At 40.4% G+C, this 17,928-nt stretch overlaps 1 protein-coding gene and 1 long non-coding RNA gene across 5 annotated transcripts; one reads left to right on the plus strand and one right to left on the minus strand.

Annotated features, from left to right (window-relative positions):
• Positions 1-1,159: 1,159 nt before the first annotated feature.
• NXT2 (nuclear transport factor 2 like export factor 2) lies at positions 1,160-7,534 on the minus strand. Of its 3 annotated transcripts, XM_059680502.1 has the most exons (5): positions 7,430-7,534; positions 7,226-7,307; positions 6,108-6,194; positions 4,312-4,456; positions 1,160-3,311 (listed from the first exon to the last, which is right to left on the minus strand). In XM_059680502.1, exons 2-5 carry the CDS (start codon positions 7,238-7,240, stop codon positions 3,127-3,129), a joined length of 432 nt encoding a protein of 143 aa, XP_059536485.1. In that variant the 5' UTR covers positions 7,241-7,307; positions 7,430-7,534; the 3' UTR covers positions 1,160-3,126. The 3 variants fall into 3 exon arrangements, with proteins under 3 accessions (XP_059536485.1, XP_059536484.1, XP_059536486.1); XM_059680501.1 differs by lacking the exons at positions 7,226-7,307; positions 7,430-7,534 and adding an exon at positions 6,943-7,088; XM_059680503.1 differs by lacking the exons at positions 7,226-7,307; positions 7,430-7,534 and adding an exon at positions 6,501-6,786.
• On the plus strand, positions 7,302-9,079 carry LOC132225214 (uncharacterized). 2 transcript variants are annotated; one of them, XR_009450818.1, is made up of 3 exons: positions 7,302-7,478; positions 7,561-7,997; positions 8,745-9,079. It is a non-coding gene; the product is annotated as an uncharacterized LOC132225214 (long non-coding RNA). The 2 variants fall into 2 exon arrangements; XR_009450817.1 differs by having other exon boundaries at positions 8,829-9,079.
• Positions 9,080-17,928: the final 8,849 nt, after the last annotated feature.

Here is a 17,928-nt window from a genome sequence, read left to right on the forward strand (position 1 = left end):
TCTAAACATCCAAGTGAGGTTACCACACCCAAATCAAAAGCACACGAATGAAGTCAAGGAGTGACAGGAAAACCCAGGTTCAGTCTCGGAAAGTAGAAATCAAATATAAGAGAATCACACCAACCACAAAGGGAACTGTCCTCGTCTCGGCTGGCCCCACTGGCCAACTTCCCACGGCCCCTCTCCCCCAACCGGCCCGGCCGATGGGTCCCCATCAGGGCAGGCTGGCTGGACCCCACCCATGCATGATTTCATGCATCGGGCCTTTAGTAAAATATAAATAACTAGGTGACAGAGTTTGAGTAATGAATTACTAGCCTCTTAAGCTTATAGGCTTTTACTTTTACTAATGCCTACAAATTCAGACCTAAGTCAATGTATTTCACCAATGTAAGAATGTAAGATGACATCGATTATAAGACTCAATAGTATTTTATGTACCACAGAGAAGAGAGGGGAAAAAAGCTGATTAGTCCCCTGGCCAGTGTGACTCAGTTGGTTGAAGTCCTCTTGGATACCAAAAGGTTGCTGGTTCAATTCCCAGTCAGGGCACATACCCATGTTGCTGGTTCAATCCCTGGTTAGGATGCGTGCAGGAGACAACCAATCAATATTTCTCTCACTTGGTGTATCTCTTACCCTTTCCTCTAAAAAAAAAGCTGATTCAACTGTGATTTTGCATCAACTTATGATTCATATCAATTTCAAGGATATTAAATTGTGAAAAATGTATGCACCTTTGAAGACATTAAATACAGTAGTTGATTTTATGGGCTATTGCCTCTCCTCACTCCTTTCCAAATGGCTGTTGACATATTTTTAATGTAGAATTAAAGTTAATGGAACCATACTTTCTGGAAACCAACTGTCTTTTGGTTTCACTGCCTACCAAACATAGCATTTAGCTAGTTGTTCAAAGTTAAAATTTCAGTGTCTTACCAGAAACTTCACTGCTACCTCAAATGGGTAATTTTGGGAATGTGAACAATTGGTAGAAAAACAGGAACAACAGGTGGGCTGGAGAAAAGACAATGTCCAAGTTGTCAAACATTGTTTTCAACATTATAACTTTTTAAATTTGAAAAACCTTATATTATAAAGAAACTATTACCTGTTCTGGAGCCTTAAAAAAATAAAAAGACCTTAAAACGAGCTTGCGAAAACTTGTCAAGACAAACTTTATTTTTTTTTCAAGTTACAAAAATATGTGCATGTCAAAAATATAGTCTAGTCCATATATGAGTAGTTCCAGCCATTTAAAAGTTATACAGAATTTGAAAAAAAAAACAGTTCATACACAAGTCTCCAAACATTCAGTTCACGAATAGTATACAACCATTCAATTTACTTATTGCTAGTTATATGCAGCTTTACTTAAGACTGCTCTCCACAAAGGAAAGGGCAGTGTTTGGGCACTCTGACTACTGCTGTTAAAGCTGTGGTCTTTAAAAAGCCAATCCAAAATCAGAGTAAGTTCATTTTAAATAAAGTATAAGTTTTGGTTAGTACTATAACAAGGAGTGGTCAAATTCCAATTGCACTCCCTCCTTCTATTTAATTCTATTTTGTTAATATGTCAGAAATATAATGTGTTGTTTGGGGGAAGAGTAAATGAATTACTGGTTTTCAAAAGAAGTGATAAGAAATATTAACTTTGAGCTGCAATATACAAACAAAACTGGCACATCTAGCTTAAAAACATTAAAACAACAAATTCAAGAATGAAAAAAATATTTAAAATTTAACCAAAAACTAAAGCTATATTTCTTTCTCTTTAGATGCTGAGACATAAAATGAATACTTTGTTCTCTTGAAGTTTATGGGCTAATGAAGATCTGCTGTTCTCTATTTTCTTGTTTAAAAGACAAAGACTTAACTACATAACTAGAACATGTTTTTTAAAAAATCTATTTGCTCATAATGCCATATAAAAGAACAAATCCTAAAATTAAATAATTTTAGCATTAATGAGCAAAAAAGACAATGTAGTTCACAGTGTAAAACACAGGAAAGAAATCACTTACTTTGGGGGTGGATAATACATAGGAGATTTTTGGCCTGAAGTTCACATGGAAGACTTAGAAGTTAAGGGTGTCCCAAAGAGAGAACAATGGCTTTGTTTCCAACTTTCCTGTTAGACCCTGCTGCAGGATCCGATTTATTGCTGACATTTTACCTCCATAAGTTCTTGAATAAATTGAGACATATATTGATGATAAGTATGAGGTGAACTGGAAAAACCTTTAAAAGTAATCTTTAGAACAAAAGTGACACTCGTGACCATTTGGCAGTGATACTTATCTTAATGACTTAAACCCTAAAAATAGGCTACATTTTTAGGAGGTAGAAAACAAGTACCAAAAATTTATCATGTGGCCACCCCTTCTAATTTTTGGCCAACTTTGGATCTCTATATTTCTCACTCCCTACTCTCCCATTAAAGCTACGTGACCCACTAACATTCATTACCTAAAGTTATAAATGTGGAGCTGCCATGAAAAATCTTTATAACAAGTTTTGCTTGTAAGTCACTGAATATATCCAATACCCAGGTATCAACTAAGAATATATTATACCTCTCTAGTATATTAATTCACTTCATAAGAACATGTCAACATAGAAAACATTAGATAACACTGAACATCTCTATCTGTGATTCTAATATGTCAGAGTAGTTATGGAAACCAAAAGTAGTAATATTTTCATTTGAACTTATTTGAAAAAGCCTTATACTTAAATTGCATTACCGGTGTTTACTGAAAATACATGTGTTCTATTACAAAATTAAATTAACCAAAAAAATACTCTACTTCCTCCCAGAGAATTATGCTGTGCTGATATCCTGTAGATAGTATTATAAAAGGATTTCATTTTTGCGATAGGTTGGGCTCACAGTGAGTATGTTAGTACAGAGATCATGTGTTTATAATATTACTGTAGGTATGTTATTAGTGAAATGTATGTAAGGCATGTAAAAATTTATCATTAAAGCTCTTAAGGGCAATAACCCAAACTGGCAGCTGCTAGAAATGGTGCTGCTAGGAATTAAAGCTACAATGAAATGAATTAATTCACATAAACTGTTGCTGAAACTAATGGACCAAAGGAGAATGGACTTTCGTCCCTTTATCTAGTACTAGCCCAATCTTGAAAACGGAAGCAATCACTTGCAATCTTCCACACAGTGTTGTGAGGAGTAGTTTGAGCAGTCAGCAGGAAATTCTGATTGAAGAAGTGCTGTCTGTTTCCATCAAACTTCACAGTTCCACTGGTCACAACAAGAACTGTAGTCTGGGACTGAGTAGCTTGCTCTTTACACACACACACAAAAAGAAAAGGTTAGTTTCTATATCTAAATAAGCAGATTTTCAGGCTTAAAAGACATTGCTCATAATTTAACACTTAAAAAGATTTCATAAACTTTCTTTACTTACAGCATACTCTTTTTTTTTAAAATATATTTTATTGATTTCTTACAGAGAGGAAGGGAGAGGGATAGAGAGCCAGAAACATCCATGAGAGAGAAACATGGATCAGCTGCCTCCTGCACGCCCCCCACCGGGGATGTGCCCGCAACCAAGGCACATGCCCCTGACCGGAATCGAACCCGGGACCCCTTGGTCTGCAGGCCGATGCTCTATCTACTGAGCCAAACCGGTCCTGGCTACAGCATACTCTTAAGCATGTACACTCAAAGCCAAAAAACTAAATAATCATTTCAAAGATACTAAAATTATTTTCTGTTCAGAAAGATTCTGGGTACTCTAAAGTTTCAAAATAAAGAGCTTATATTTACTAATATTTCATTGGGTTTCTAACAGAGCTTTTTCGTGTTTTGCTTAAGCTACAGCTGTCTAACTGTAAAGGAAAAAGAAATCACCCTAACCTACTAAAGAAAATTAGGAACCACCTAGAGGTTAATCTTGTAAATGGCATCAGCCTATCTTAAATCTAATTCTGTGTTGCCAAAAATCCTTTCACGTAACAGAGTAAAAAGTTTCTTCTGTGAAATTTTAATAAATTGTAAGATAATAAAACACATTTATTAGGGACATAATTTTTTGGAGACAGTTCAAGGCATAGGAGGCAACTATTTAGAGAAAATAGATTATTATTTCCCATAAATAGAAATCACATTTAGCTTCAATTTCTCACATAACTATTAATAAACTATAATCACACAATCCACCAAAACATACTAATGATCTGTTGGAGTGAGATGGGTCTAAAAGGATACCAAAAGTTTAATTTGATAACTCAGTGCTCACTAAAATAAAACAAAATAAACACCTTGAAAGACCTTGCTCTTACCATGAACTGGTTGGCAATCTAACATATTAACCTGGAATTCACTAGAAGGCAACACCTCAAAAAAATTAGTTAAGGCGTCCAGCCCTGTAACAACATTTCCATTCCATATTAAAGTGGCCTTGTCCAGATACAGCCGGATCAGTGCCTAAAAAAAAAAGATAAAAGAAAAGTGAAAATAGTTTTGTTTCTGGGAAGGCATTTTAACAGAAATGAACTGAAAGGTTACATACAGGTAATATACAAACATTTTCATAGTTCTATCTCCATCTCTACTCCCCTGCCCCCTTGCACTGGAAAACATGAACAAGGTTTACTCTTAATAAACTAGGCAGCTAAATATACTTTTTTCATATTTTACTTTAGCCACAATGAGAAAACTTTGCATCCAAACTGGAAGAGTTTTTAAAATTTGCTTTCTATATTTAAATGAATTAAATGGTCACAAGTTTCAAGCACCTACAACCCAAACCAGTTTTAGTCTCTCTTCTTTTTCTGAGAATTAACAAAGTTGTCTTCCATCAGGCCCTACCTGTACACTTTAATCCTAGTGTTCATATACATGGAGTCATTTCATGTCTGAGCCATTTAATGTTATGTTAGGAAGAATGGGTTGTTTTTAGTACTCAAACAGCATATTTAATTCAAAAGAATCACCAGTACTTGCTAAAACAGTTTTTTATAAGTCAAATTAAAGCTTCACTAAGGCAAAATTCAGTAAACTCTTTAGTCATAGCAGTTTAGTGTGTCACAGGACTCATTATTTGCTTAATTCTAAAATTTATCTTGGATTTAAAGGCCAACATATATCTCGACTCTGCCTTTTTTTTTGCTACTTTATTTTTGAAAGCAGGAAGGTACAATAAACATCCATTGTCACATCCCTTGTCCCTGGTCTCATGTCATAAAAAATCAGTACCAGGGACTTCTTTTATCTTCTGCCTTAAAAAATAAATTTTTAGATATAAGATGTTAGCTTCTGTGCCTGCTAACTATTTTTGAGACAGTTCTCTAAAATACAGTCCTATACTGATAAGAGACCTAGGCAAGCTTGAAGCATATTCTGAAACAATTACTTAGAAGATATGGCTCAGGGACAAATTACAATGAAAAAAGCTGACAAAGTGATAAGTTGTTCTTTGGAAGACTAAAAGTAACCAAGTCATGTGGATTATGCTTGTGAGTGTCAGCTACAGCTGTGAGATTTAATTTAAAAATTATCTATTAATATATTCCATTAAAGGGACAAATCCGGGAACATTCCCTATAATGTCAGACTCCTTCACCAGCACTAATACTATTTTAACCAAACTGAAGTTAATTGGGACTGAGAAAATGTAACATATTTAAATAAATATATGTTGGGTCCTTTGTTAAGTGCAGTATTTAAATTCCCATTTATCACTCTAAAAATAAAATGAGGTTAAGAGAGGTTAGCAACTTGCCTAAGGTCAGAGATAGGTAAACACAAAGCTGATATATATACATATATGCATATGTGTATACATATATATATATAATCTTTACTGTTGAAAGTATCACAGCTGTCCCTTTTTCCCCATTGACCCCCTCCACTCCACTCCCACCCCCTCCCTAGGCCTTCATGGCACTATTGTCTGTGTCCATGGGCTATGCATGTATGCATATAAATTCTTAGGTTAATCTCTTCCCACCACTCCTTCCCTCTGAAATATGTCAGTCTGCTCAATATCAGAGTTATCACTTATGCAAGTCAGATGAATGGCTGGATTGAAAAATAATGGTATTTAATAAAGAGTAATATAGCTTATAACACTCACCCGTCTTCTTTTGTCCATTGTCTCATAGTAAATATTGACAAATTCCTCAGCAGCTCTACATGCCTGGTCTACATAAGTTTTAAAATCCTACAAGAAAAATTTTAGAAGTGTACATTGCCATCCTTCCAAACGCTCACAAACACAAAATCATCAACAGAAGCTGATTTATTTCAATCACTTTGCAGCTCTGTACACAGTCCACATTCTTCCATATAAATGTTGGCATTTTAAAGGCTTAGGGCTCAAAAGTTTCCAATTTTTAAAATTTTCACTATGTTTGGGTACATATATTTAGGACATACTCATCTCTCATTAGTGCATTTGATACATTTTTTTCTCACTTCAAATATAAATTTATAATCTTAACTTGGAAACTAGTACTTCAGTGCTTACTTTAGGCTTCCAATATTTTACAAAACATTCACCATAATAAAAATGTTCCAGCCAGAAACTTTAAAAAAGTGGGGGTGAGAGAATTGCCACTGAATAAATTTGAAAAATGCCGAGTTCTTTTTTCAAGAGAGAAGTTATAACCAAAATCGAGTTGTTGAATGAAAAAAAAATGTATAGTAACAATAAAGTTCAATGAACTACTTGAAAAATTAGGTCCTTAGGAAACTTCCTCACATTACATAAAAATTTACCAGCATTTGTAAAGAATTGTAAAACCGAAAAAAAAAAAAGGAAACAAACACCTTCCTCCCTAGCCATTTACCCAGCCCAGCCTACTATTTGAATTAAGAACTAGTTTTATTTCTAGCTCAGGTGATCAAAAGTTATATAGAGAGAGCGGGAGATAATCCAAAAAGGAGTTTGCAAGCCACAAACCACAGACCGCAACATGCCCGCCTCTCGCCCGTTCCCATCTCAGGGTCCTTTCTGGCATCTTAAAGAGATTGCACAGCCCCCGGGAATAGGGAGTCGGGAACTGGGGGGTCCCAGGCAGCGGGTGTAGGAATAGAGGGGGGTCTGTGGAGAGCGGGCCCCGCCCCGAGCCCGGCGGGCCAGCCCCTGATTCGCTACTTGAACACGTGAGCTGCAGCCACCCGGCCGGCGACCCTCCCCTCAGCCGCCCGACTGCCGCGCTCAGGCACCCTGCCCACGGTCCCGGCACTCACCACAGGCATGGCCATTGGGGAGCTTGAAGCAGCCTGAGGCAGTGGCGGCGTCACTACTTCCTCACGTGTCCGGCTCCCTCTGCTGTAGGAGGACCAAATATTAAGGAAGATAGTGAAACCCGCCAAACATACGGAATTCTTTCTCCGCCCATTCTCTCCCGGAAGTATTTCGGTACGTTCTTAAAGGAATCCCATGGTTCCAACCTTAAGCCGCTTCCCTTCAGTTCCGACTGTACCTTCCCAATCGCCCAAGGTTTTCACTTAGTTTGGAAGAAAAAAAGTCACTTTGCTTTTGTAAACTAGATACTCTAATGCTGCTACTTTTCCTACCGCAGGCGCGGAGACAAGCAGAAAGAACTAGGATCCAACAGGGGGAACCTCTTTGCTTTCAGAGGCGGGACCAAGGCTAGCTGAAGACCAATGAGAAACCGAGGAAAGACATACAGGACCTGTAGCCTATAGGAAAAAAGGGGTGGAACTTGAAGCGCGCGCAATCATACTGCGCATGACTGGCAAAGAAAGTTTTAGAGTTCTGGAACAATCTGGAAGAATCGATCCTCGTATTGAACCCCAACATCTCCGTAGTACGCCTATGATAACTCACTATTTGAATTTGCTCACTATTTGAATTTGCACTATCCAGTGGAAAAGGCTCATCCGGTTCTCCCATTCTTATAGACCTAAAATGAAGATTAGTCGACCGCGCCATTCACCACCTTCCACAGCCGATTCGCTAACAGTTAAAATATATTGACTGGTGACAACGAGCAAGGTACTTTTCTAAGCATTTTAACCCATATTTACTTGTTCAGTTACAGTAACACTATGGCGTATTATCTCCATTTTATAGTTAAGACATTAATTAAGTAACCGGCTTCAGGCCATAAACTAGTTGGAATTAAAACTTAAGCGAATTTAACTTCCTCTGCAAACGTACTTTACTCCCCAGCATCCTTTAAAACGGCCCATGTCAAAGCTGCCAACAACTTCTGGGGGTTCAAATCAATTAAGTATCTCTATATATAGTCTTACCTTGAGTAACTGGCTTGTGGCTGCTCATAATAACGATCAGGGTTGCGGGAACGGTAAAGATTATGCTCCTGCTCCCACTCCTGCTCCCGGTCAGGATCACGATCACGACCATAGTCGCGAACACGACCATAGTCGCGGTCCCGGCCATAGTCGCGGTCCCGGCCATAGTCGCGGTCCCAGCCATAGTCGCGGTCCCAGCCATAGTCGCGGTCCCAGCCATAGTCGAGGTCACGGCCATAGTCGCGGCCACGGCCATAGTCACGGCCACGACCATAGTCGCGGCCACGACCATAGTCACGGCCACGACCATAGTCACGGCCACGACCATAGTCGTGGCCACGGCCATAGTCGCGGCCACGGCCATAGTCGCGGCCACTCCTTCCTCGGTATCCTCCTCTGTCTCTTTGATACCAGCCTCTTCCAAATCGTCTCATATTCTTAACCTTTTTTTTCCCCACCCCGTTTGTCTGTCTTTCCTTTTGCCTAGTTCTAACTGCCGCTTTTCTCTGACTGCCTTCTCCGCTCCGAACTCCTCTCCAACGGCTCTTTTGGACGTGTCTCCTACTTAAAGCCGCAGTACTCTTACGTGATGTGGATCGTTACTTGTATGCAAATGAGTCTCAACGACACATCTCGAGCCCCCACCTCCGTCCACTCTGAGCTCCGATTCCACATATGGCTATGAACACCACAAGGCACTACAGGCTTCTCAAACTTGTAGAGTCCAGAATTTAAATTCATTATTTCCTCTGTACTAACAATCTTATGTATTTTTTCTGTCATTTATGCTTGTATCTTGGGATATTTTTGATTCCCCCTCTCCCCCGCTCCTCCCCCCTCCCCCCCCGCCTAATAATTTTCATTTATTATTTCAATGTATTAAGTGCATACTGTGGGCCAGGCGCTGTGCAAGGTTCTAAATATAGAGTGGTGAACAAAATAGACTTGATCCATAGCTCATGAAGCTCAGAGTGCTAGACAATAAACAAGACATTAATGAATTACAAAGGAGTTCCAAGTAACTTGTCCATCTTTAAAGCAACCTCTCTGTCTCTCTCCCCTGTACACAAAGTTTGACTTTGCTCTATTCTAATTTTTCTAAAATTTTCCTAATTTTTAAAGACCTATCTTGGTTTGGGCTCAATTTACCTTTCCAAACTTTTCTCCCATTATTCACCAATATTGGCAAAGTTAACTATTGTTTGTAAAAAATGACTCATATTTATTGCTTTATAGTTGATTGCGTTGTTTTTTTATTATTGAAAGCTTAGACTGTGTCTAGTGCTTATTATGATTTCATTCAATCTTCCCAGCCCCTGGAGAGGGAATATTATTATCTAGATTTTTAAGAATTTAAACAGAAGTTCAAAGAGGTGTAAATTGGCTATGATGACACAACTAATTGAGCTGGGATTACAACCCACAACTGTCTTTGCTCTTAGATACTCTACTATTCATGCATTTGTTTGTACTATGCTTATTTTGGAATGTTTGTTCCCTCCATTTATATCTGCCCTTCAGGGACCAGGACAGGTAAAGTCTCTTCCAGGAAGCCTTCCTTCATTTCATGTCCCCAGAACCCTAAAGAATATTATCTCCCCCGTGGCAATGGAGGAGTGGCTTTTGGTATGGGGCAATAGTGCCAGGGACTATAGCATGTTGAGTACTGAAAAGGGACAGCTGGCAGCTGTGCAGCGAGTTTTAGGGGCCTCAGGCTGTTGCAAGGTAGGGTTGCCCCCTCTCCCCCTAAACTACCCCAGCCCATGCAAAGCAGAAGCTGTGCTGGGGGTGGCTCAGTCTCAAAAAGGAAGTGAAGGCCCTTCCCAGACCCTCGTGCAGTGATGGCAAACCTTTTGAGCTCGGCGTGTCAGCATTTTGAAAAACCCTAACTTAACTCTGGTGCTGTGTCACATATAGAAATTTTTTGATATTTGCAACCATAGTAAAACAAAGACTTATATTTTTGATATTTATTTTATATATTTAAATGCCATTTAACAAAGAAAAATCAACCAAAAAATGAGTTCGCGTGTCACCTCTGACACGCGTGTCATAGGTTCGCCATCACTACTCTAGTGGTTCAGGTTCCCTCCCCTTTCCCAGGCTTCTGCCAGCACCAGCACCATAGCTCATACAGCCTTTGTCTCTGGCTGAGGCAGTCTCTGGGACATTCTTCTCTCCAAACTAGTCTCCAAAGTGTGCCTTGGAAAACTTGGGTTTTATTGGAACCCTTCTTTGCTTAAAGCCCTTTGGTGGCTTCCCATTACCTTTTTCCTGTGTCGGGCCATTCAGGCCCTTTTCATTTCCTCGATCAGCTCAGCCCCTGAGCTATACAGGGCACTGTGCCAGGTACTCACAGTGCAGAAATCAGGAGAGGTCAAACAGTTACCATAGATGACACAAAAGGGACCCAAGGGTGCTTGAGACTGACTGTGGAGTGTGGTCCAGGTGCTTACAGTTTCTGCCTCTCAGAATGGTTCAGCATTGAGCATGACAGGCACATGCATATATGCAAAGGAAAGAAGGAGGTGCTTGGAAAAATACCACATGATCTCACTCATTCATGGATAATAGAGACCATTATAAACTTTTGAACAATAATAGATACAGAGGCAGAGCTGCCTCAAACAGATTGTCAAACTGCAGTGGGAAGGCCGGGGAGGGTGGGGGTCAGGAGGTAGGGGGGTAAGAGATCAACCAAAGGACTTGTATGCATGCATATAAGCATAACCAATGGACATAAGACACTGGGGAATAGGGGAGGCTAGGGGACTGTCTAGGGCGGGGGGAAAAAATGGACACATATGTAATACCCTTTGTAATACATTAAGCAATAAAAAAAAAGAAGGAGGTGCTTTCCTTTAGTTAAAAATATTATTTTAAAATGTAATTAAAGCCCTGGCTGGTGTGGCTCAGTTGGTTGGAGCATCCTCCCATACACAACAGGGTGTCCAGGTTGTAGGAGGTAACTGATGTTTCTCTTCTCTTGTCTCTCTCTCTCTCTCTCTCTCTCTCTCTCTCTCTCTCTCTCTCTCTCTCTCTCTTTCTCTCCTCCATTTCTTGCTCTAAAATAATACATATTTTTAAATGTACATAAAAACATTTGGTCACTTCATTCTGGAAGTGAAGGTTGTTTGCAGCTACATCCCCAGCCAGTCAGTCATTCCCGTGCCCAAGAAGAGCTCTGGACAAATCCAGACTCTTTTAATCTTTTATATTTTACTTTTCTGTCTCTAAAAGAGCATTATGGCTCTTGACACTTTTTACAAGTTTTCAAATGCTTTTCAAGACACTTTATGTAATTAGCTTTGAACTCTCAACAGGGACTCTTGTCACTTCAGTCTATATTTAATCACATATTCACCAGCATGTGTGAGTGAAGTAGGTGTCACTGCCCACTCCACCCCCACCCCCAGGTAAAGAAAATAAAAAGGACAGCTGAGCTAGAGGTAGAGGAAAGGCTCAGAGTTTTGCACTGAATGCTTGCACAAAATTTTGGACACTTCTATTAATGTGCTAGTAGGATGGGAGACTGGGTAAACTGGTAATGTAGAAAACAATCTTGGGCTCTGATTGGTCAGAACAGTGAATCTGAACCTTAAGAAAACTATGTTTGGTGGAACAAATGGGAACCAGGTGAATAAGACACAAAATTGCTCTTTACTAGATAACTGCACATATGCAAAACATGGAGAGAGTGACTAGCAAGGGTGTGAAAGAGCTTTTCTTAGAAACATAGAATGGCATATTGGTTATGCACATTGTTGTCAGCATAAATCTGGGTTTAAATCCTTGCCATGCCACTGAGTAGCTCTGCGACCTTGGCCAAATTACCTAAACATCCCATGCCTCAGTCTAGGGGTCCTCAAACTACGGCCCGCGGGCCACATGCAAATACAAATATTGTATTTGTTCCCGTTTTGTTTTTTTACTTCAAAATAAGATATGTGCAGTGTGCATAGGAATTTGTTCATAGTTTTTTTTTTAAACACTGGCCCTCCAATGGTCTGAGGGACAGTGAACTGGCCCCCCGTTTAAAAAGTTTGAGGACCCCTGCCTCAGTCTCTCAATCTGTAAAATGGAAATGAAAATATTGCTACATATTTTGTAATACTGTTGTAAGAATTAAACAAGTCCGTGCCTGGCATACAGTCCTTGCTTGAGGAATATTATAGTATTTTCTTACCCATGGAAGATGAGATTATACAGCCACCTATTTCAGAGTGTGAAGTTGGGACAGATTAGATAAGTTTTGGTGAATTCAGAGGCATTAGTACAGTTCAGGAGAGTGATAGGGACCCTGAGAGAGCAGATTGTAGGAGCAATAAAGTGGGTTGATTAGGATTACTTGTGGCTGTGCTGTGCAGCCATCTCTCCTGGTCAAGTATAAGCCTAAGGGAGTTAAAGCTGTTTGGTTACCAACATCCCTATCTGAATCTGTATCTTTCTCTGGACTTGATAAGGACTCTTTAGTAACAATCAGGGAAGTGATCTGAGCAGTCAGCCCCTTCCTCTCAGGTCTCTAATTGGCAACCAACCTCTTCACATTAAGTCTCATGCTCTACTAAGTAAACTAGGTGCCTTTGGTCTGTTCACAATAGATAGGGCTTTAAACACAAGTTTATTGTGATATAATTCACATACCATTCAATTTATCCATTTAAGGTATACAATTCAGTGTTTTTTAGTGTATTTACAGAGTTATGCAAGCATCGCCATGAAATTTAGGAACATTGTCCTGAAAATAAACCCCTTTTCCATTAACAATCAGTTCCCATTTCTCTTTCACTCCAGCTCTTGGCACCACCAATCTACTTCCTACTTCTACACATTTGCCTATTCTGGACATTTCATATAAATGGAATCATAAAATATGTGGTTCCATCTTAGCATAATGTTTTTAAAGCTTATCCATATTGTACTCCACTCCTTTTAATTGCATAATATTCCATTGCATAGCTATAACAGATTTTATTTATACATCATCCATTGATAAACATTTGGGTGGTTTTCATTATTTTTGGTGTTGTGAACAATGCTTCTATAAATATTCGTGTACAAGTTTTTGTGTGGACATATGTTTTCAGTTCTCTGGGGTGGATCCCTGGGAGTGGAATTGCTGAGTCATATGGTAACTTACTAGTATGTGTTAAAAAACAAAATTCAACTGAGTAAACTTTGAAGATCTTATTGGCTTTATTCAACAATTCATGAATTGGGCAGATCCAATCTAGCAGATAGAAAAGAGCTCTGAAGAGCTGTACAAAATGAAAGACTTTTATAGTCAGAAGGGAGTGGGAGTTAGTTATAGTTAGTAATGTCACTTTTCTTTAGGGCAGGGGTGGGGAACCTCTTTCTGACAAGGGCCATTTGAATATTTATAACATAATCCAAGAGCCATATAAAATTGTCAGCTTAAAAATTAGCCTGCTGTATTTGGTTAAACATTTAATTACCTCACCCCTAATGCCTTGGTGGGGCCAAATAAAATGATTTCCTAGGCTCGTGGTCTGCAAACTGCGGCTCGCGAGCCACATGCGGCTCTTTGGCCCCTTGAGTGTGGCTCTTCCTAAGCCTTAGGAGTCCCCTAATTAAGTTAATAACAATGTACCTACCTATATAGTTTAAGTTTAAAAAATTTGGCTCTCAAACGAAATTTCAATCGTTGTACTATTGATATTTGGCTCTGTTGACTAATGAGTTTGCCGACCACTGTCCTAGGCCTTATATGGCCTGAGGGCTGGATGTTCCCTTCCCTGCTTAGGTAAAGGCAGTGGTCTATCAGATTATGTGACTAGTGGTAATCAGGGGATTCTTCCTTGACTGTTTAAAGATTCAATTTCTGGGAGAGCTGAAACTGTAATTAAGTCTTAGTTTGATAACAAGAGGCTTAGGGTAAGCAACTCCATTTGGGGCCTATTGTCTTGTTTTACACATATCTTTAATATTTTAAGGAACTACCAGACTCTTTTTCACAGTGGCTGTACCATTTTACATTCCCACCAGCAATGCATAAAGGTTCTGATTTCTTCACCTCCTCACCAATACTTGTTATTGTCTTTCTTTTTTATTATAGCCATTCTAGTGGGTGTGAAGTGGTATCTCACTGTGGTTTTAATTTGTATCCCTTTGAAACCTAATGATGTTGAGCATTTTTACATGGGCTTATTCACCATTTGTATATCTTCTTTGGAGAAATGGCTATTCAACTCCTTTGTCTATTTTTAAAATTAGGTTTTCTTTTTATTATTGACTTTAAGCATTCTTTATATATTCTAAATACAAGTCCCTGATCAGACATATGATTTTCAAATATTTTGCTTCATTCTATTGATTGTTTTTTTTTTTTTCACTACTGTGGAGCCATGGAAAGAGGTATGGAAATAAGTGAGTAGGTCAAGTTACAACATTACAAAACCTGCTGCCCTTATGGGTGTTCAGTAGTTTTCCTTGAATAAATGCTCCTTAGATTTTTGCAAGTGTTTGCTTAATTTCTACAGTTTTGAATAATTAATTTTTACAATTTTGCGAATATTTTCATTGCTTTTATGGAGGTATGAAATCATGGAGGTCCTCATTTTATCATTCTAGAATTATTGCCTAGATAATACTTTTTGTTAGGGTTTCTGAAGGAGGAATGCATGAGGCCAAAGTGGTAAGGGATTATAAATTTATTAGGTCATCTGGATACCAGATGGACTGAGCCCCAAATTGGCATCAGCACCCAAAGACGAGGAGTCAGAGGTTTTAAAGGACTCTAGGCGGGCTTTTTCTGAGTGGAGAATTCTCTGTGCAGATCGGGAATCTGGGAAAGTCCAGAGGGGAGAGATAATAGTCTTAGCAAGTGGATTGTCCATTGTGAAGTGGCCTAAAGGTCAGTTCCCAGGGGAGGGGGCATTTTTTTTTATTTTTTTATTGCTTAAAGTATTACAAAGGGTATTACATATGTATCCATTTTATCCCCCCGCCCTAGACAGTCCCCTAGGGAGGGGGTATTGATTCAATAATTTGATCAGACCTAACGCTTTTGTATATATTTTAAAGACATTTTTATAGTCTGCCTTTTATTATTTATATATTTATATTCATGACTAGATTTCAAATTCCTGGGGCTAACATTATGTGTTTTTCATGTATTAAACACTTACTGGCCCTGAGTAAAACCCTTACACAATGTAGGTGGTTAAAAACGAATGACCAAATGAAATTTCCTCCTGTTTTTAGCTTGCCTTTATCCCCCTTCTGAATCCATTATAAAGGAAGGAAAAGTGTGAACTAATTTCTTATAAAGGGATCTTTTTCTTCATGTCATGATAGAATTGAGAGAATAATCCATTTTCACCTCATTACTTTTCAATTGCCTCCTCTATGGGTTATTCACAAGTCTTATCTTCAGGGGAGAGCAATTCTTTCAACTCTCTGCTGGAAACTTCTTTTTCTTCAAGTAATTATTTTCAGAAGCAAAATGTATAATAAGGCTTTTGTCTTGTTTGAGCTTATCTTGAGGTTTTGGGAAGTTTCACTAAAACTGGCTCACCAGTCTGCAAATTTCTTAGAAAAATGTGAACTATCATTGTCAAGACATCATATTGTAAGATTCAGACAGGAGCATGCATTTAAATAACAAGATGAGGAACTGAAATCTGCAGATTTTCTGATCTTAGTTGGCTCAATCTGAGATATCTCCTTCACAGTAAACAACTATTTCTTTATAACTTTCTCCATTCAACCTAGTTCCAATACTCTTCCTATGCCCATGAGCTCAGTAATAATAAACAAAACAAAAAGTGCCCACTCACTGTCCCCAAAGAAAATGTTGGTATGGGCTTAATGTAGTCACTCAATTTTTATTTCTTCTTTTTATCTTTAAGTATATGTTTCCTGATATTAACATAGACCTACAAAAATATTTGTTAGTATTTGCCCGACAGAATTTTCCCTATTATTTTATTTTGAACTTTTTGAGTCCTCATGTTGAGGTGTATCTTTTGTAAATTGCATATAGCTGGATTTTGTTGGCCTGGTAATCTGTCTTTATTTAAATGATATGTAATTTACCTACAGTAATGTTCATAAAGTTGGTGTACTGCTTAATGGATTTTTAAAAAGTAAACAACCATATAACCACTAACTACATCAAAACAATATTTTCAGTGTCCCAGAAGTCTCTTTACTGTCCCCTCCCAGTCAGTACTCCTCAAAAGTAATCACTATAACAACTTTTATGATTATAGAGAGTTTTTGTTAGTTATTTAACTTCAAACTGGAAATGACACCAATGTCAGTCAATGGGAGAATACACAAAAAAACTGATCTTAGAGGAAAATCCTCCTATCTAATAATAGAGAAACATGGTAATTAACCATAACTTCGCTACCCTTCCCATTGGCTAATCAGGGTGATATGCAAATTAACTGCCAACTAAGATGACGATTAATTTGCATATGTAGGCACAATGCTGGGAAGCAAAAGGGAAAGGACAGAAGAAGCCCCCTGCCACGGACGGTGATCGGAAACCCAGGGGGGAGCTAAGAGCCAGGGGGCAGGGCAAAGGTGGCCCTGGGGGCTGCCTTTGCCCTGCCCCCCAGCCGTGATCAGAGAACCGGGCGCCTTTGCTGCCCCGGCCAGTGATAGTGGGAAGCAGGGGTGGAGCCGGCAATGGGAGCTGGGCAGGGGTGAAGCCGGCAGTCCGGGGAGCTCGGGGTCCCTTGCCCAGGCCTAAAGCCTTGGCCAAAGACATTAGGCCTGGGCAGGGGTGGAGCCTGCAATCGCGGGGAGCTGAGGGTCCCCTGCACAGACCTAATGCCTCGGCCAGAGGCATTAGGCCTGGGCAGGGGTAGAGTGGGAGATCGCGGGGAGCTGGGGGTCCCCTGCCCAGGCCTAATGCCTTGGCCAGAGGCATTAGGCCTGGGCAGGGGTGGTGCCAGCGATCACAGGTAGTAGGGGCAGAGTTGGCAATGGTGGTAGCTTGTGGTCCCCTGCCCAGGCCTAATGCCTCAGTCAGAGGCATTAGGTCTAGGCAGGGGCAGAGCGGGAGATCGCAGGGAGCTGGGGGTCTCCTGCCCAGGACTAATGCCTCCACCAGAGGCTTTAGGTCTGGGCAGGGGTGGTGCCAGAGATCATGAGTAGCAGGGGCGGATCCAGGGATGGTGGGAGCTGGGGGTACCCTGCCCAGGCCTGACACCTCTGCCGGAGGCCTCAGGCCTGGGCAATGGGCCGATCTGGTGATCGGAGGGTGATGAGGGTCTACTCCTCTGGCCGAGGCATCAGGCCTGGACCGGGGGCAGAGCCAGCAATCGGAGGGGGCTGGGGGTCCCCCGCCCAGGCCTGACACCTGGGCCAGAGGCATCAGGCCTGGGCGGGGGGCGGAGCCGGTGATCAGGGGCAGATGGGGGTCCCCTGCCCAGGCCTGACGCCTGGGCCAGAGGCATCAGGCCTGGGCGGGGGTCAGAGCCAGTGATGGGGGAAGATGGGGGTCCCCTGTCCATGCCTGACACCTCTGGCAGAGGCGTCAGGCCTGGGCAAGGGGCCAATCCTGCGATTGGAGGGTGATTGGGGTCAACGCCTTTGGCTGAGGCGTCAGGCCTGGGCGGGGGGTGAAGCCATCAATCCGAGCGGTGTGCGGGTTCCCTGCTCAGGCCTGATACCTGGGCCAGAGGCATCAGGCCTGG

The sequence above is a fragment of the Myotis daubentonii genome, chromosome X (genome assembly GCF_963259705.1).
Source record: "Myotis daubentonii chromosome X, mMyoDau2.1, whole genome shotgun sequence".
NCBI lineage: Eukaryota > Metazoa > Chordata > Mammalia > Chiroptera > Vespertilionidae > Myotis > Myotis daubentonii.